The sequence below is a fragment of the Palaemon carinicauda genome, chromosome 16, assembly GCF_036898095.1.
Source record: "Palaemon carinicauda isolate YSFRI2023 chromosome 16, ASM3689809v2, whole genome shotgun sequence".
NCBI classification, from domain to species: Eukaryota; Metazoa; Arthropoda; class Malacostraca; order Decapoda; family Palaemonidae; genus Palaemon; species Palaemon carinicauda.
In genome coordinates this window covers 119,277,940-119,298,526 of record NC_090740.1, presented here as the reverse complement: position 1 = coordinate 119,298,526, position 20,587 = coordinate 119,277,940, and the positions used below count along the sequence as shown (strand labels likewise).

At 38.3% G+C, this 20,587-nt stretch overlaps 2 protein-coding genes across 6 annotated transcripts in view; one reads left to right on the top strand and one right to left on the bottom strand.

Annotated features, from left to right (window-relative positions):
* Nucleotides 1–20,587, top strand: part of LOC137655833 (catenin alpha-like) — a 486,208-nt gene that overhangs the window by 307,946 nt on the left and 157,675 nt on the right. The window lies entirely within an intron of this gene.
* Nucleotides 1,858–20,587, bottom strand: part of LOC137655831 (catenin alpha-like) — an 80,085-nt gene continuing 61,355 nt past the window's right edge. For all 3 annotated transcript variants that reach the window (XM_068390004.1, XM_068390002.1, XM_068390003.1), the window contains exon 17: nucleotides 1,858–4,036. In XM_068390004.1, the coding sequence (XP_068246105.1) occupies nucleotides 3,872–4,036 (165 nt within the window). In that variant the 3' untranslated portion in view covers nucleotides 1,858–3,871. The remainder of the gene's footprint in view (nucleotides 4,037–20,587) is intronic.

Here is a 20,587-nt window from a genome sequence, read left to right as displayed (position 1 = left end):
GACCCTTAACACTTTGTCATAAGAATTTTGTGTTCCTGGTTTCAAGGACAATTAAGTTGACAGTTCACACACTTTCTTTCTTTGATTTCTAAGGATAAAATTACTTTATTTTTCCGAGGATCTGAGAAAACTACTATACTGTACAGTAATGCCACATTTCTTCCTAATACTGTACAGTACTTCTATTCTATCATAGCGCATTTTATAAAACTCACATATTCTTTAAACACCATTCTATAGAGTATTTTCCTTTGTCTCTTATATATTGATTTTGTGTGGAAATGCTGCCAGTAACCTTATCCTGCCTGAACCCACGTGCATTCTAGAACCCCAACATAAACTTAGCGCTAGTGTAATGAATACAATGCAAGGTGTGGATGATAAGCAACCTCTTCCTCAATTGGATCCATAATGGTTTCGTGCAGAAAAAGCATAGAGTTAAAGATCTTGCTACCCTTTAACAATGCTCCAGCACATTGAGCATTTCTTTCATAAACTTATTTTAAAAGCAAAAGAATACATTCCCTCCAATTCCTGCTCTAAATAATACAGTATTAAAAAAAGTTTTCACTTTAAAAACTCAGGAGAGCTGTTATGAAGTCATCTCTACACCTCAACATTGATGATAACTATACTGTATGAGGCACAGTATGCTTGCTCTGGGATGCTGGCAAACACAGGATCATATCATAACATCAGAATGTCTGCCCCCTTCGTGATGAGATCAAGTGCCATGCCAGATAAACAACCGTTTAGGTGGAATATTGGGCACATAAAAATGTTTGTTTCTTTGATCAAAAAGCCTGTGATTTTAAATATTATCACTGTGACTCCTAGGTATGAATTATTGCAACAAATTTATCCCTAATTCAGATAAAATTTTATTTATGTTGCATTTATGTAGTTGCCCTGACAATACCTCACAAAATAGTGTTAAGATTTTGAAGGCATTTTTTATCTATTGGTAATAAGTGACTAGTTTAGTAATCTTACGGTAACTTCTCTCTTTTATACATGCTTCAGGAAGATTCATGCATTTTCCAGCATTTATACCAATCTTTAGAAAACTTACAAAAATAATACTGTACTAGCTAGCGCTGCATGTTAAGATTTCTTGTGTTAACATACCAACATCAATAATCATACAGTTGGCATTTTTTGTTTGAAAGATACCTCGATAGCTAATGAAAACTTTACAAAATGTTACAGCAAACCTGCATCAAAGATATCTAGAGCTATTATTATGAATACAGTAATGTACTCAATGAAGCTTTATATCTTCCCTGCTTTTGTGGTGAATAGATGAGCAGTTTTCTCAGTTATGCCTATATCTCGAAGCATTCTGCCTTTCCAACTGGTTAAAACTGGACTAGTAAAGGGATTTTGACAAAGGAAAAATCTATTTCTGAGCGAGGGACCTGTGTCACCCAGTGAAATGCTCCTTATAGCACCATTTCTAAGGTATAAATACTGCTAAATATACCAGAGAAAAAAGTTGCATGGAATGCCAGGAATATACCCAGCTCGCTCACCCTTACAGGGTGTCGGTGCAGAAACTGGGGCGAGTTAGAACCACTACCAGAGGTCCCTTACCAATTAGTCTTCTCCTTCCTCAATATCCCCCGATACTACGAGGTGCCGTACTAGTAATAATGGTAATAACAATTCCCTATGTTTACATAAGTAGGGATCCATAGTATACAACTTAAACATTTATAACACCAAATTCATAAACATTTTGAAATGAAAACTACGTGATGTGCAAGAAAATTTCTAGCACAACAGTTCAGAGGGGCTTTATAGAACATAAAAGTTAATAACATCAACTTTTTCTTATTAAGGAAAAGGAAAACTCTCTTCTATACAGTAATGTATTTGGCACCTACAGCACATTACACTGACATAAATAGTATGAGGAATGATTAGCACTTGACAAATGCTATTAAATGAATAAATGAAATACATTCTGTACTGCAAACTGTGATTACGGAATGTAAGCAAAATACATTTTCTAATAGAGTACCTCTCGTATAAATGAACTCTAGATAAATACATTCCTGTATCAAATAAAGCTGCTATATTGTATATTAAAAATTCTGCAAACATAACTAGTCAATACAATTTTTAAAAACAAAACTGAAGAGTTTAGTCATGTTCCCAAGATTCATTAACTACACATAAATCAATAAACTATAAAAACGAAGGAGAAGGGTGTTCCTTTTCTGAATGAAATAAAACTTCTTTCTGCTATAGTAACCAACCATCATGTGATGCAAATAATACGGTGCTCAAATATAAAACATTTCACGCACAGCTATATAAAGCTGCTGTTGCCATACTAGTTCGTGAGTTTGTTCCACAAAATCAATCCTGGCAGATATGTGACTATCATGTAGGCTAGCAAAAGCAAACTGAAGAGGACTGTGCTTAATGTAGAGTAAAAAACTATTTTCACCAGGAATCCTAAGTGGATGGAATGTTAATAACAGGACAAGTCCATTACTCCACTATGCAGACTGACAACCATGTCCCATATTGTACTGTACAAAAGCTTAGTATCAAATACCATGGTGGTGAAACAAGGTGCAAAAGTGCATTTTTCTCATACAATGAAAATTATTCCCTAAACATACTTATTGCCTTACAAAAGGTGCCTAAAAATGCAAAAGAGCTAAGGATGCAAGGATTATGCCTAATTCCCACCAAAATGAGTTAGGTTTATTGACATACTGATACCATGGAAGACAAAATGTTGAGCATAATTCTTTTGCGGTCATAATTATTAGACATGAAAGGGACATTACGAGGAATAACAGAAGGTACATATGAAATGTTCAGATATGCATAAGAACAATATATGATAGATAATAATCAGGCCAAACTATCAATGCTAACCATACACAAAAGTGTTCCCAACCTTTCATGGAATAAAATTTTATCATATCTTCAGTAAAACAGACCTCGTACTCCAACAATACATGCAACATTACTCCATATAATTTATATGAAAATAAATGCAACTCTATTTTAAACCCAAATAGTCCAAAGGAACTGTATATTGTATACTGTAAGTGTGGAATGAATTATAGTTCCCTTCTCCTTCTTATAAAAATTAAAGGAGTTTCATTTCTTTGGGAAAAATTAAAAGCCTTCAGTTTTCTCCACTTCTACCCCCTAAGAAAAGAAGGCATCATATGAAAACCAACTTCATATTGGTATGCAAATAGAATCCAAAAGATAATCAATAAGTATTTGGAACTTGCATTTTAACAAAGTAAACAAACTGTCAAGTATAATTCTGGTGTACTATTGTTTTTGGTGCCATTTGCTACACTGTGATCCCATCTTGAATCTTAAATCTAAAATTACAAAACGCTGCCAAGGGACTTCATGAAATTGATTACTTTGTCGCTCATGAACATGATATGCAAATTACTTACTTCAATTTCATTACATTTATCATCTCCAGATACCTAGTACTTTGACTCTTAGTCCCTCATGCTTTGGTTATACAGTACAGCACTAGGATTCTCATCTTATATTATCAGGAATGTTGAATTGCCTAAGTAAATAATATACAGCTAAAACTTAGTTCTTACATAGATGAGGTACTGTGATATTATACCTTAGAACCCAGTACATCACAATGATTATCAAGTAAATCAGTGGAATTGAAAATGTCAATTTTTTTAGTTAAATGAACTCTGGATATAAAAACGACTAAATTACCAAGAAATAAATTATCCTTCATAAAATTCACTAACTTATTCAAATTGTAGTAATGCATTGAATGGTCAAATCAATTTCATTTTGTACCATACTGGGCATGAATTATTTAGATTTATATACTTATAATTAAAGTAAATCTACTTTAAATTGCATCCGCTGGGCTCTGGAACTCCGCAAGGGCCTTTAGCGCTGACACTTGCTTCTTCTGGCTACCTTTGCGAACTTTAGCTCTCACTTCTTCTGCCTTTTCTCGCCTTACGAGGGGTTTCTTTTCGGGGGCTTTCATCTTCCAAACGACTATAGGCGACTAAAAGTAAATTAAAAAGAGAATTTTGGTTAAAATGCAGGATAGTCTTTAATGTTACAATGGCCACCAAAGTATATATAAATTAATACAGAAAAAGTAAAAGGGGCATTAGAAAAGAATAATAAAACAATTGCTATTACTGGAAAAAATAACATTTTAAAATATGGTGTATTCTACTTACACTACTGTACTAAGATCAAAGGTCTATGTGAAAAAAACATACCATCTTCCTACACAGTAAAGGACAAAGCTCTAAGAAACTATGCTTTTCTCAAAAAAAAAAAAAAAAACAATAGACACTTCCCAAACCAAACTCAGGCTACTTCATTTAATATGATCTATAATGTTTCAATTTTCCTCCAGGAAACCTTGAAAAAATACTAAAAGGTGATTGATGTACAAGAGTACCAACATCACATAACCTTAGGGCTGAAAATATTTCTAAACCTCCCCCATTTTACCTGAGGAATGAATTTAGTTTCTTTTCTTTTTTCAAATAACCATGCCCCAAAGATATGGTGTTCAAAGATATGGTGTTCAAGCGTCTTAAACCCAAATAATGGCACTATAATATTCTTCTGAAAATTCTTATTAGTAGTTGTAATAATAATGCAATCAATTCTGACTTTACTGTACTTTCTTCTTATTTCACATTTTTGGTGGCCTACTCTCCTCTCAGATGAAAGAAATGCTCAGTGAAGTACAGCATGTAAAGGATGGCCAAGGGCTAACATCTAAATTTCCTTAAACTCACAAAACACAAATCAAAATAAAAACAAAAAAAAAATAAAAAAAAAAATAAAAAAAATTCCGCTTTCTTCAATACAGTACTTCATAACACGTATGTAGAAAAATGTTTATTTTTTGTGTAAAAGTTACATTGTGATGGAAAGGCTCAAAGATGAGTCATTCTTCAGTAGGTCTCATGGGAGACCCATATGGAAATCACAGATTTGTGAATTCAGAAGCAATTTCTTGCATTTTATACCATAAAAATACAAGGCTTTGAATACCCCCACGAAAGTGGGAGGAGACCCAGTTGTCCTTTAGCTTAGAAAAGGAAACAAAAAGCACATAAAACCCTCTTTAATAAAATATTTCATCTAAAGACTACATTAAATTAGAATGCCATTATTAGCTATTCTTGCTGCCCTTTCCTAATTATTCATAAAATGATCAAATAATATTGAAAAAATAATGTGTTTTACTCATGTTCTAAAGACAATAAAATATCGCAATAGCTAAACATGGTCAGTGTCATTTAAAATGTTATTTTCCTTAGTAAAATAAATTTTTGAATATACTTACCCGATGATCATGTAGCTGTCAACTCTGTTGCCCGACAGAAAAATCTAAGGTCGGGATACGCCAGCGATCGCTATACAGGTGGGGGTGTACACAACAGCGCCATCTGTCGAGTAGGTACTCAGGTACTTCTTGTCAACAAGAACTCAATTTTCTCCTCGGTCCACTGGTTCTCTATGGGGAGGAAGGGAGGGTCCTTAAATTCATGATCATCGGGTAAGTATATTCAAAAATTTATTTTACTAAGGAAAATAACATTTTTCAATATTAATCTTACCCGATGATCATGTAGCTGATTCACACCCAGGGGGGTGGGTGGAGACCAGCATACATGTTAACATTAGAAGCTAAGTATCCCGTATTTCATTTTAGCAGTTATTCAAAATAACAAACATAAAATAAATAAGTACCTGGTAAGGAAGTCGACTTGAACCATTACTCTGCCTTTTTAAGTACGTCTTCCTTACTGAGCCTAGCGATCCTCTTAGGATGCTGAGCGACTCCTAGGTGCTGAAGTATGAAGGGCTGCAACCCATACTAAAGGACCTCATCACAACCTCTAATCTAGGCGCTTCTCAAGAAAGAATTTGACCACCCGCCAAAACAACCAGGATGCGGAAGGCTTCTTAGCCTTCCGTACAACCCAAAAAACAACAATAAAAAGCATTTCAAGAGAAAGATTAAAAAAGGTTATGGGATTATGGGAATGTAGTGGTTGAGCCCTCACCTACTACTGCACTCGCTGCTACGAATGGTCCCAGGGTGTAGCAGTTCTCGTAAAGAGACTGGACATCTTTGAGGTAAAATGATGCGAACACTGACTTGCTTCTCCAATAGGTTGCATCCATAACACTCTGCAGAGAACGGTTCTGTTTGAAGGCCACTGAAGTAGCGACAGCTCTAACTTCATGTGTCCTTACCTTCAGCAAAGCATGGTCTTCTTCCTTCAGATGAGAATGGGCCTCTCTAATCAAAAGCCTGATGTAATAAGAAACTGCGTTCTTAGACATCGGTAAAGCAGGTTTCTTGATAGAACACCATAAAGCTTCTGATTGTCCTCGTAATGGCTTTGTCCGTCTTAAATAGTACTTAAGAGCTCTTACTGGGCAAAGTACTCTCTCTTGTTCGTTACCAACCAAGTTGGACAGGCTTGGGATCTCGAACGACTTGGGCCAAGGACGAGAAGGAAGCTCGTTTTTAGCTAAAAAACCAAGCTGCAAGGAACATGTAGCCGTTTCAGATGTAAAACCTATGTTCCTGCTGAAGGCGTGAATCTCACTGACTCTTTTAGCTGTTGCTAAGCAAACGAGGAAAAGAGTCTTTAATGTGAGATCCTTAAAAGAGGCTGATTGAAGCGGTTCGAACCTTGCTGACATCAGGAACCTTAAAACCACGTCTAGGTTCCAGCCTGGTGTGGCTAACCGACGCTCCTTTGAGGTCTCAAAAGACTTAAGGAGGTCCTGTAGATCTTTGTTGGTGGAAAGATCTAAGCCTCTGTGGCGGAAGACCGCTGCCAACATGCTTCTGTAACCTTTAATCGTAGGAGCTGATAGGGATCTTACATTCCTTAGATGTAAAAGGAAGTCAGCTATCTGCGTTACAGAGGTACTGGTTGAGGAAACTGCATTCGCCTTGCACCAGCTTCGGAAGACTTCCCATTTTGACTGGTAGACCTTGAGAGTGGATGTCCTCCTTGCTCTGGCAATCGCTCTGGCTGCCTCCTTCGAAAAGCCTCTAGCTCTTGAGAGTCTTTCGATAGTCTGAAGGCAGTCAGACGAAGAGCGTGGAGGCTTGGGTGTACCTTCTTTACGTGCGGCTGACGCAGAAGGTCCACTCTTAGAGGAAGAGTCCTGGGAACGTCCACAAGCCATTGCAGTACCTCGGTGAACCATTCTCTCGCGGGCCAGAGGGGAGCAACCAACGTCAACCGTGTCCCTTCGTGAGAGGCGAACTTCTGCAGTACCTTGTTGACAATCTTGAACGGAGGGAACGCATACAGGTCTAGATGGGACCAATCCAGAAGAGAGGCATCTACGTGAACTGCTGCTGGGTCCGGAATCGGTGAACAATAAATCGGGAGCCTCTTGGTCATCGAGGTAGCGAATAGATCTATGGTGGGCTGACCCCACAGGGCCCATAGTCTGCTGCAAACATTCTTGTGAAGGGTCCACTCTGTGGGGATGACCTGACCCTTCCGGCTGAGGCGATCTGCCATGACATTCATGTCGCCTTGAATGAACCTCGTTACCAGCGAAATCTTTCGATCTCTTGACCAAGTGAGGAGGTCCCTTGCGATCTCGAACAACTTCCTCGAATGAGTCCCTCCTTGCTTGGAGATGTACGCCAAGGCTGTGGTGTTGTTGGAGTTCACCTCCACCACCTTGCCTAGATGGAGGGACTTGAAGTTTATCAAGGCCAGATGAACTGCCAATAGCTCCTTGCAGTTGATGTGAAGTGTTCTTTGCTCCTGATTCCACGTGCCCGAGCATTCCTGTCCGTCCAGTGTCGCACCCCAGCCCGTGTCCGATGCGTCCGAGAAGAGAAGGTGGTCGGGGGTCTGAACAGCCAATGGTAGACCTTCCTTGAGAAGAATGCTGTTCTTCCACCACGTCAGTGCAGACCTCATCTCTTCGGATATAGGAACTGAGACCGCTTCTAGCGTCATGTCCTTTCTCCAGTGAGCAGCTAGATGATACTGAAGGGGGCGGAGGTGGAGTCTCCCTAACTCGATGAACTGGGCCAGCGATGAAAGTGTCCCTGTTAGACTCATCCACTGCCTGACTGAACATCGGTTCCTTCTCAGCATGCTCTGGATGCATTCTTGGGCTTGACTGATCCTGGGGGCCGACGGAAAAGCCCGAAAAGCTCGACTCTGAATCTCCATACCTAGATAGACAATGGTTTGGGATGGGACGAGTTGGGACTTCTCTATATTGACCAGGAGACCCAATTCCTTGGTCAGATCCAAAGTCCATCTGAGATTCTCCAGACAGCGACGACTTGACGGAGCTCTTAAAAGCCAGTCGTCCAAATAGAGGGAGGCTCTGATGTCTGCCAAGTGAAGGAATTTGGCAATATTCCTCATCAGCTTGGTAAACACAAGAGGTGCCGTGCTTAGGCCAAAGCACAGGGCTTGGAACTGGTACACGACCTTTCCAAAGACGAACCTTAGGAAAGGTTGGGAGTCTGGATGGACGGGGACATGAAAGTACGCGTCTTTTAGGTCCAACGAGACCATCCAGTCTTCCTTCCTGACCGATGCTAGCACCGACTTCGTCGTCTCCATAGTGAACGTCTGCTTGGTGACAAAAGCATTGAGAGCACTGACGTCCAGCACCGGTCTCCAGCCTCCTGTCTTCTTCGCTACCAGGAAGAGACGGTTGTAGAAGCCCAGGGATTGATGGTCCCGGACTATGACTACCGCTCCCTTTTGTAGCAAGAGAGACACCTCTTGCTGCAAAGCTAGCCTCTTGTCCTCCTCCTTGTAGTTGGGAGAGAGGTTGATGGGAGTAGTTGCTAGAGGGGGATTGCGCCAGAACGGAATCCTGTACCCCTCTCTTAGCAACTTCACAGACTGAGCGTCTGCACCTCTGCTCTCCCAAGCCTGCCAGTAGTTCTTGAGCCTGGCTCCCACTGCTGTCTGGAGAGGAAGGCAGTCAGATTCTGCCTTTTGAGGACTTGGAACCCTTCTTCTTTTTGCCACGATGACTGTCGGCACGGGTACCTCCTCTGCTGGAGGTTCTGCCACGAAAGGGCGGGATGAACCTAGATGCTGGTGTGTCCATCCTAGGTCTAGGCACGGAAGGTAAAGAGACTTTACGTGCGGAAGAAGCCACCAGGTCATGGGTATCCTTCTGGATCAACGAGGCAGCAATCCCCTTGATCAGCTCTTCCGGAAAGAGACACTGGGAAAGCGGAGCAAACATCAACTCCGACTTCTGGCAAGGTGTGATCCCCGCAGACAAGAAGGAGCAAAGATGATCTCTCTTCTTAAGCACTCCAGACACGTAGGAAGCCGCAAGTTCACCAGACCCATCCCGAATGGCTTTGTCCATGCTAGACATGATAAGCATGGCAGAGTCCTTATCCGAAGGGGAAGTCTTTCTGCTTAACGCCCCCAAACACCAGTCGAGGAAGTTGAAGATCTCAAAAGCACGAAAAACTCCCTTCAACAGATGGTCCATGTCAGAGAAGGACCAGCAAATCTTGGAGCGTCTCATAGCCAGCCTGCGGGGAGAGTCAACCAGACATGAGAAGTCGCCCTGGGCAGAGGCAGGAACTCCCAAGCCGGGTTCCTCTCCCGTGGCATACCAGACGCTAGATTTGGAAGCAAGCTTGGTAGGCGGAAAGATGAAAGCAGTCTTTCCCAGTTGCTTCTTGGACTGCAACCACTCTCCCATTACCCTCAAAGCTCTCTTGGATGAGCGTGCGAGTACGAGTTTCGTGAAGGCAGGAGCTGCTGACTGCATGCCTAAAGCGAACTCGGAGGGAGGTGAGCGCGGGGTTGCAGACACAAACTGTTCCGGATACAACTCCCTGAACAGGGCAAGGACTTTCCTAAAGTCTAAGGAGGGAGGCGTAGACTTGGGTTCTTCTAAGTCGGAGTGCGGATCGTCCAAATGCGCAGCTTCGTCGTCATCAGATACTCCATCATCCGAATGCTGAGGAGGAAGTGGCAAAGGTGGAGCAGAAAGCTGAACGGCTGAATCCGGCAGCACGGGTGCATGCGTAGCTGCGGATCCAACATCATGCCGCTGCTGGTCAGTCTGCGAGCTGGCAACAACAAAAGCGGAGTGCTGGTGCGTGGGAGGGACTGCCGTGGGTTGCGGAGCATGCCGCATTGCGTCAAAACACGGCAGCTTGACAGCACCTTCCCACTGCTGATGCGGTAGCTCACGCATGTCAACGGAGGGTGCAGCAAGAACATGCGTCTGGCAGGGTCGACTGCGCATCGGTGGTGGAGCTCTCACAGGTGGAGTGTGGGAGCAGGCAGCCGCAGTATCTGCTGAGCGCACAACCGTGGCAGGTTGTAGGTTAACAGGTGCAGTGTCAACCTTCTCAGCACGATACTCCTGCATGAAGGAAGCAAGCTGAGACTGCATAGTCTGCAGCATGGACCACTTAGGGTCTACCGTGGTTGGTGCGGCAACAGACGGAGTAGTTGCCTGCTGCGGAACCACTCTACCTCTCTTGGGAGGTGTGCAGTCTTCGGAAGACTGCGGCGAGTCCGAACTGACCCAGTGGCTACACCTGGGCCGTTGGACTCGCTCGGAAGGGACCTTACGCTTGAGAGGTCGTGAGACCTTGGTCCAACGTTTCTTCCTAGAAACTTCTTCCACAGACGAGGAATGATAGGGCTCATTCGTCTGTTTGTGGATGGGACGATCTCTGACAGATACGTCCGCAACCACTGAGGGTACATCCGTACGCTGATCAAGGCCTGTCGAACCCTTTGGTCCTTCGACATTGCTTCTCCCCTGGGCTTGGGAGCTTGCAAGAGGTCCCGGACTGGGAGGACGACTGGCACGAACAGATGTACCCTCATGCGCAACATTGACACTGACACTTTTCACTTCACTTGCACTCACTACACTTCCCACTGCACTTTGCGCTTTCAACTCTTTGACATCGGCCAAAAGTTGATTCCGGTCATTAGCTAATGACTCCACTCTGTCACCAAGAGCCTGAATGGCACGCATCATGTCCGCCATGGAGGGTTGAGCACTAGTAGCAGGGTCGGGAGTCACCACTACAGGGGAAGGAGTAGGTTGAGGGGCATGAGGAGAGGAAAAATCAAACGAGCGAGAAGAACTCCTCCTGATCCTATCCTTCTCTAGCCTACGTGCATTCTTTAGGAATTCGTTAAAATCGAATTCCGAAAGCCCAGCGCATTCCTCACATCGATCTTCCAATTGACAGGATTTACCCCTACAATTGGAACAAACGGTGTGAGGATCTATGGAGGCCTTCGGAAGACGCCTAGAACAAGCCCTAACGCTACACTGCCTGTACTTAGGGACTTGAGAATGGTCAGACATCTTGAATTCTTGAATTAGCCAAGGGGGAAATCCAAAATCTAGCAAAGTTCATTAACAATTAATCCAAATCTAATCAAAAAGCTTGATAAGCTAATGATAATAGTTCCTGTAATAGCGAAAGCTAAAATCTAGAGCGAATACATGACCAAAATCGTGAAAAACAACTCCAGAAACAACAGCGTATCCAAGTAGGTCTTGCCGGTGGCACGACAGAGGAAAAATTGAGTTCTTGTTGACAAGAAGTACCTGAGTACCTACTCGACAGATGGCGCTGTTGTGTACACCCCCACCTGTATAGCGATCGCTGGCGTATCCCGACCTTAGATTTTTCTGTCGGGCAACAGAGTTGACAGCTACATGATCATCGGGTAAGATTAATATTGAAAATAACCTTTTTTTAATTAATCAAAAAACTAGACACAAGAACAAAGATTTGTCATCCAATGAAGAGTGACAGTACATCCCGTATAAGGTTTAAAGGTCATCCAAAGTCAAGAGACACTGAAAATTCCCTAGAGACAGACCATATATACTTATGATCAACGACTAAGCCCACTCTCCACCCGAGTTAGTACCAGGGAGGGCCAGACAATGTCTACCGACAACTCAACAGGTAGACTTATAGGCTCGCCTAAACCACCTATCCGTTGCTCACAAGGATAGCGAGGTTACAGACACAAGAAAATACCGAGCGTGAGCGGGTCACGAACCCCAGTCCAGCAAAATGCAAGGCAAGGACATCTTCAATAGGCTACCACAATCCATGAAGGTTGTATTTGAATAGCTCTTCGAAGTGTCTTAATTATATGCAAATTGAATATCATCATTTTCTTCACAATTTCCCTTAAGAGAAATGTACAACTCAATAAATTCTAATACTATTAAAGGAGCCATAATGAAACACAATAACATTAGTGAGATGAAATTGTGAAAACACTAATAGTTAGTGGGGAGAAAGAAATTTTACCAAGAGACAACAGGGATTTTAGAAGACCACCTACATGATAGCAAAAGGTAAGGGAGGGTAAAACCCCTTGTTCTGTATCTTTCTTTATTTACTGTATTTTATTCAGAACTCTTGATAATCCCATAACTTTGAAACATTCAATTTCCATCTTTGCTAATTATTATCCGTTTTATATGATGTTCTATAATTTCAGAATAGTTTCTTCATTTGCTCTTTTCAAAGCACATGTACTGTTTTTACTTTCTTTACCCCATGCAAAGAGTTTGGATAAAGTATCTTTCAAAATGTAAGAAAAGCTCATCTGGTAGCACTACATAAAAGAGAAAAAATTCTAAAAATTTCTTCATAAGTAATTGGAACTTTCTCCCAACTCACTAAAAGCAATCTTGAAGACTCTATCTTAGATATCTATCAAACAATACCCTGACTATTGTCAAAAACACAGAACACGGCTGAGGAAAGAGGCTATAGTGAGTAACCTCCTCCAACGTACAAAGAATCACTGGACTATATGATGCATAGAAACTTGCTCAAGCAAGAAATCTTTGGTTAAAAATGTTTCAACCAAAATAGGACAATTGCAATAAATAGTTAATTCATCTAATAAACCTAAGGATCCTCTTTCTACATATAACTTTTAAAACAAGAAACAGCATTCATTACCCTCGTGATTTGAGTATAAAAATATCTAATATGACTAGAATAAAACAATAAGTAAAATTGCCTCAAACAAAGCAAGGCTTTTAATCATGAAAATCATAAAATATAAATAAATTTAATGTTTCAGGGAAATTTAAAAGCAATAAAGAATCAATAACATGTCAGGTAGCCCAGAGAGGGGTTCTGAGACTGAAGGTCCACAACCCACAGGGAGGTCCGAAGGGGGATGTAGTATACGGATCTGAGATATGATGGAAAACTATTTCAACTTCCATAAAATGATAAAACTATAGATAATACTATAAATAAAGATAAGATTATAAATAATTGCATAATTAAACTACCTATTAATGATGTAAATTTTCACTGGAATTCAAACATATGATACTTCAATGTCACTCAGTGGAAGGATAAAGGAGGTTGGCTTGTTAGAGTGAGCAAACAGCACTTGTAAATAAACTTATTCAAGTACTGTACCTGTATAAAATTCAAATTGCACTGGTAAGCCTAACACTGCCTATCTTACCTACTTATGCCTAAATAAAGTACAATGCTTGTTTGTCAGCAATAATGGTTCCTGATTCATGTAGTTATTATAGACCTTGTTAAAAGGAGATCAATTTACTTATAAAATTTCAACTGCTGTGGCTGCTGTATGTTTGCATTTCATAAAATCATTAAAGTAAATTATAATTTAATTTGCAATTTAATACTGTAGATAGAAATAATTACAAGGATGGCCATATAATTTATCATCAATTAATTAATGTGCGAATAGATAAATTTTACTAAAAAATTAAAATGTTTAATTTTTGTTAGGGGCACATCATGTTAAGGGCCCCTTGATATGATAAAAGTTCTCATGAGGAGACAGTAGTCACCTATATCCAATATAGTCAGTAAATCACTTATATGGAGAATCTCAGCTGATGCCAAGCACCGTTACTTTAGATCTATGGTACTACCATTAAAAATGTTTCATATTCCTTCATCCAAGAGGCTGAGTGATCAACTACGTACCAAAAATACTCAATATGCCTGTCTCTTGATAGATAATTCAATACCTGTTACACTATATTTCATATATCCTATCTCAGATACACATTTAATGATGTTTATACTTGAATTTCCTTTTGAGGCTTATCTGTAATAATTGTTTTATCAGTGCCAAATTCTTCAATTAAAGAGTTAATTTGCTTCCTTTAAGTTAAAATCTAACTTTACCAAAACTGAATTCTATCCTTAAAGGAGCCTTATCAAAATCTTCGTGAAGGCCAATACTGTACCTGGTGGTAATTTCCTACTGTAGTAAACTAAATACAGAATTTCCTTTTTTCCTAACAAATATCATTCAATCAATATCAACCCTTATGCAACCATTTAGATAATGCTCTTACAATACTAGGCAGGCAGTTAATTCTAATAGCCAGGCCTTCTCCATCGTGAGGCTCAATACTACAGTATTCTAGAAGTTTTATTCCAGCTGTTACCAAGTTGTGGAATGATCTTCCTAATCGGGTAGTTGAATCAAAAGAACTTCAAAAGTTCAAAGTAGGAACAAATGTTATGTTGACCAGGCTAACATGAGTCTTTTTATTGTTTATATAGGACATATCTGTTTGGACGCTGTTACTGTTTTAAGACTGATATATTGTTAATTCAATTTATTCTCATCATTTATTTATTTCCTTTCCTCACTGGGCTATTTTTCCCTGTTGGAGCCTTTGGGCATATAGCATCTTGCTTTTCCAACTAGGGTTGTAGCTTGACTAGTAATAATAATAATAATAATAATAATAATAATAATAATAAAAAGAAAATCAATACATTTAACCCTCCTCACTCTCAACCACAAGAGCATTCCACAAACTATATATACTGCTGCGCTAAGAAAATTAAAAAACCCACAAATCTGTTTCACAACTTTTGATTTTTACTTATTCTGTATAGAATAATTGAGTTTTGTTTTTGATAACATGACCTTCTTTATCCTTTTGGCCAATATTTGGTAGATAATAAATCACCAAAAATTGGAAAATGGCAAATAAAATTGGATAATCTTATAACCATGTGACTGCAATAATGGATTTACTTCTTCAGATTCATACCAACTTGGCAAACCTTGCTTTGTCAGATTTCACCAACTTGGTGAAATCTGACAAAGCAAGGTTTTCCTTATTCACACCTATGCTGTCACAACTTGAGAGACAAAAATAATTTCTCATTTATTCCCTCATTACTACAGTATTAAAAAAAAAATGTAAAACTAATAAAGAAACAACAGGAAACCCCCAAACAAAACAAGATTTCAGGTGATAAGAAAACTATGTCCAAAATAATCAGGAATTAATTTGGTGTACACTGAAACATAAAAAACTGAAAAAAAACATCAACACAGAAACAAAATGATAAAGTATTACATGTTAGTAATGTTGTTAACTGTTGAAAACCACACAAAAAAAAATCACACACAAAACCATTCTAGACTGACTATGTAGCAGATACAGTATATTAAACGATGATAGGGCAATATTTCAGGTCACTATGGGCTCTAGTACTGGGAGCAGATAAACAGCGACAATCATCTCTTACTGAGGAAACAAATGTTGACGGTGGACTTCCGAGCCACCTCTGAGGTTTACTGGACTGTGAGGACCAAGCGTAAATAAAGCCTCTTTTCCTCACACCGGGGCTCGCTTCGTGTTTCGGAGTTCGAGAAATTCAAGAGACATTCATCTACTGCTCATTAGGGCTATAAGGCATCACACAAATACACTTAAAAAGTTTGAATTGCTCATCAACAATTGGTGCAACACCCAGAATTCAATATGAAGGTGCAGTTTATTTACTGTACTATCAATTAACATCCTCAAATAAAGTAATTGAGAAAATGCGACTATAAAGTAATATTGTAGAGATGTAAAAAAATATGTGGTAAAAGTGCTACTGAAATCATATGCTGAACATCATCAATTCAGACACAATGGAAGCAGAGATGATAGAAAATAGACTTTACAAGACATAGCACAACTTCAACTTCATAGTGGGCTACACCAATACATTGTTAAAAAAATGACAAAAATAGCTGAAAAGTTAGAATATAAACACAAAAGCTCGTATGAAGACACCCTCAAGATATCACTGTTGGGATAAGTGGGTGTGAAATAGCAATTAATGTGGGTACTTTAACACCTTGCCAGGAAAAGGTGAACACCTTGGGGAAACAAGCTAACCAAACATTTAACATACAAGAGGGGGGGCAATCTTTTAGTTACTTTGAACTTTGGCTGGCTACCCTGCAAATGTAGAAGGAAAATGCAGTATGAATGAAATGTTGATTCACATGAAATTTGGGAAATTCTGTTCAAACAATTCATATAACTTTACATACAGTAGTGTTGAAATATTGTGGCTTAGAATAAAAGTGATGTATACACTAAAAGAAAAACAGAAACTAGGATTAAGTGTGGATTAAAACAGTGCATTATAAATTGTCAAGTCTTGAATTTCTTTCCTAAGGGCAGAATACTTATACAACTGTAATAAAATTAAACTAGAAACCAAAGCATGATACAATTCATTTCCGATATGAGAAAACTATTCTAATGCACCATGTACGAGTTTAATTTTTGTTTTCTAAATGAGCACAACCATATCTAGATGCTTATAGCATCTTGCTTTTCCAATTAGGGTTGTAGCTTGGCTAGTAATAATAATAATAATGATACTCTTATTGAGAAAAGTAGACCAAATCTACTAAATAAACCTATGGCTGGAATAACAAGTAAGGTTACTAGGAATCAAGGGAAGGAAGACGGGGACAACTTAAACGAAGTTCATTATTTTCATCCACCATATTCATTGACTTATGGTTATTTTGTTTGATACATTCACTTTTGAAAAATGAATGGAGATTACTTGGATACTTGGTCAGAATTGTAAAATGTTCTTAATGAAATACAACAGTGTGCTTTAGGAAAGCCATTTCTCTACTGCCAAGGTGGAAGACTGTCTTTTGAAAATGATTACCTCAACAGCAGTGGTAGCTGACAGATTTATATACTGTACAGTGTACGGTAACTTTTTTTAAATGTCCCTATCACTCCTTTCAAACAAATCTTACCAAAGCCTTAGGAAAAAGGTCTGTTTAGGTTTTTTAACTCTAGGCTTGGTCATGAAAACATTAATAAAGACTGTTATGTTTCTTATGTAACCAGAAGGATTCCTGGCATTATTATTACCAAACTAATAGCATAAATATTACCATACACCGAACAGTGTTAGGTATGCAGTTAAATCTACTATCCATGCCTTTTCATTCACAAGACAGAATACAACACAGCATTGTAGCACAATTATCTTCCCAAACAAATAGTTAAAATACCAGACCTTTTCTCTGTGTCTTCACCTTGAAACTACTTTGTTTACAGATTGGCTACTTTATAATAATTATATAAAAAGTTGAAGAAACTAAGTGTGTCTGTGAGATTCTGAAATACTGCAGTTATAAAATGTTTTAAGGGAACCCACATATTAAATATGAACATATTGTACTACGTCTGAAATAATGAATAGGGTAAAATATCTTTAATCTTTCTCCTGATTGAAGCGCATGAATCCAGTTAATAACTGTGTGGCATTCTCTGTATGTTCAGTGGTAGGACAAAATGCAAGGCTTGCTAAAAAAAATATATATGAAATGTGCCAAGAAAAACATCTAATACCTATAGTAAACAGTTATAACTGGGACTTGAAGCATCTAATTTTCAATAGATTACTGCTGGCTGTGTTCTAATTTACATACAGTAATAGTATATTAGAATATGTATCATACTTGCTTATACAGTAATGCAAGAGACACACAACAATGAATGACTGTTTTGCCTTATTGCCACCCAGTTAGCCATTAGCGATTTGTTTCACTATCCCAATAATGAATGACAGTCAGTGAGATGTTCTTAAATGGGAATACCAAGAGAAGGTACAGCAATCAACGGCCTTCCATTAGTAGTGAATATTGTAAAAAGGATAAATGTTTGTCCTAAAAATAGAGGATTTCGATTAATTCCACCCAAAAATATTAACATCGTTTTTGTTTCCACAATTTCTGTAGAATTCTTATTATATTTGCTTCCAGCTACATTTCTGCGATTTAATTTTGAATTATTGAGATACGTCAAATTTGTAATAACCCGAAAAACAACAAAGAACTATTCACAATAAAAAGTGGCTTATCTTCTTTTCTCCAAGTAATAACCAAAATCAATGTTCAAACCACTGGTTTTTCAATTCAAATGATCAACAGAATACTAAGCATATGTAAAGCAAGAGGGATTGTGTATTGCACTTGAAAAAGGTAGAAAATTATTTATAAATTGATTAAGCACGATCACAGAGTACAATGAAATAGTACAGCAATAATAATTCCCATACCAAATTTCTATTTATTTTACAACAACAACAAAACAAAGCAAAGAACAGTAATACAAATTAAATTTCCTATGTATAAATGGTACCCAGTAAGGTCATCATAATACTCCACCAAATTTGTTTGAAAGAAACTGTAGAAGGATGGTTTGACTGTGTCCAAAATAGCACTCAACGAAAACGTGAAAAAACACTAATTTCTCCATCAAACACAGCTTATGATGAAGAAAATGAAGATACGGTATTACTCCTTGAACTTTTTTCTGGATGCTGTATTAATGTACTTACATATACAGTATGATCTTGAGTCAGTAAGAAATTAGTCAACTTCCTAGCTGACAACCACAAAAAAGTCAGTACAATTACATGCTTTAAACTCTACACAGCCACCTGCATGCTACAAAAAAAATATTGCAAATGTTTACATTTCTGTACTTAACTTCAAAAGAAGCAGAAATCATAATAGAAGTGTCTGTCACACCACAAATAACTATTAAAAACAGAATTTTAACAAGATTTATTATTTCCATACTTAGCTGGACTCAACAAGCTTCCTCGCCATAACCGTTTGTTTTACGACCTCCAATATTAAAGAATTAAAATAAATCCTACTCTCCCCTTCACTTAAATTCCCTTTCCCCTCTAATGCCTTACGATTTGGGAAACCATCTGTGGTGCTCTATGGTAAACTCTATTGGTCAGTTGACTTCTAATGGAAAAGTAGTTATATCAGCATATAGTACGCACAGGAGGTCCCCAACTCCCAAACTTAATTGCTTCCAAGAGGCTGTTTGTAAATCAAATTTTGTTAAATTTTATGGGCCTAATCTGAATCCAATGCCTATAATTTCCAGTTATAGAAGTCAACAAATAGTCGGGTTTCGTATGAAATAGATATCAGGTTATTACAAATGTTGTTTTGCCTACTGTATTGAATGATATATTGTTTTATTAAGTATTTCTTTATTCTATATTTGTTATTTTCAGTTGGATTTGTGTTTTTAGTTCAAAATGTTTGTAAGTTAAGGACCTTCTGTTTTTGGAAACTAATCCTTCTTCTACCTAGATAGCAGTACAGTCGCACCTCAGCAATTGCGGGGGGTTAGGACAAATAAACACATGGAATGCTGCAAGTCCCTGAAAAAATGGATGTGCCTATCTGATAAGACTACTCACTACCCTAACCCAGTCACCTCTGTTTTTGCATAATTGACTTGCAACAAACATCAATAATTGCTAAAGCTTAAAAATTTACTGTACTTCCCAAAGCTAAAGCTACAACTGTTTCCTATGCTAAAAATAAAATGTGAACTTTTTCTTTCAAGGAGTATTATGTCACAACATTTTTCTTACATTTACAATTTTTCCTATTCCTCTTTAGCTTTCCTAATACAATATAGATAAAACTCAACTATTGCCAGTTTAAGGAGACTAAAGAGGATATGGAAAATAATACTGTAAGTATAACAAAAAGATTGAAATATATTACTAACAATCTCAAAATTAAGCTTTTAACTTTATAAGAAAAAGAAACAAAATAGGATAGACTGATACTTTTACAGACATTAATTTTTAAGCCCTTGTGAACAGCAAGGGTGAAAAGCAAAAGAACATTAAAAAGCGTACCGATCAAGACAAAGGGGTCACCACAAGAAGGCCGTAATAAAAAAAATTTATAACTAAAATAGTATCATGAGTCTCTAGAGCAAATAAATGAAATCGCAATCCCAATTGCGAACCCCAAACTCAAGAGTCCTATGTGTGACTTCCAGTCTAAATAACTGTCATAAAAAAATAATCTAACATCTAAATGAGAGGACAGAAACACACCTACGAGATATCATTATCATTAGTATTATCATTATATATTCAGACATACTGTACAGTATAATTTTTTTTTTTCAACTACTGGCACAATGTCTTAGTACTGAAGTGAAAATTACTAGATCCATAGAAAAGGTTCATTATATAATTAACTATAGATATTGCAACTATGTTTAATCAAACATGTATCAAAGATGCTCCACTACCATATTATCATCATCATTATCAACATTATTACTATGATTATCATTACAATACAATATAGTACACTATAATAAAGTCATTAAAGGTGGCAACCGAGTCACATTGCTAGACTCTCATACGGCGATG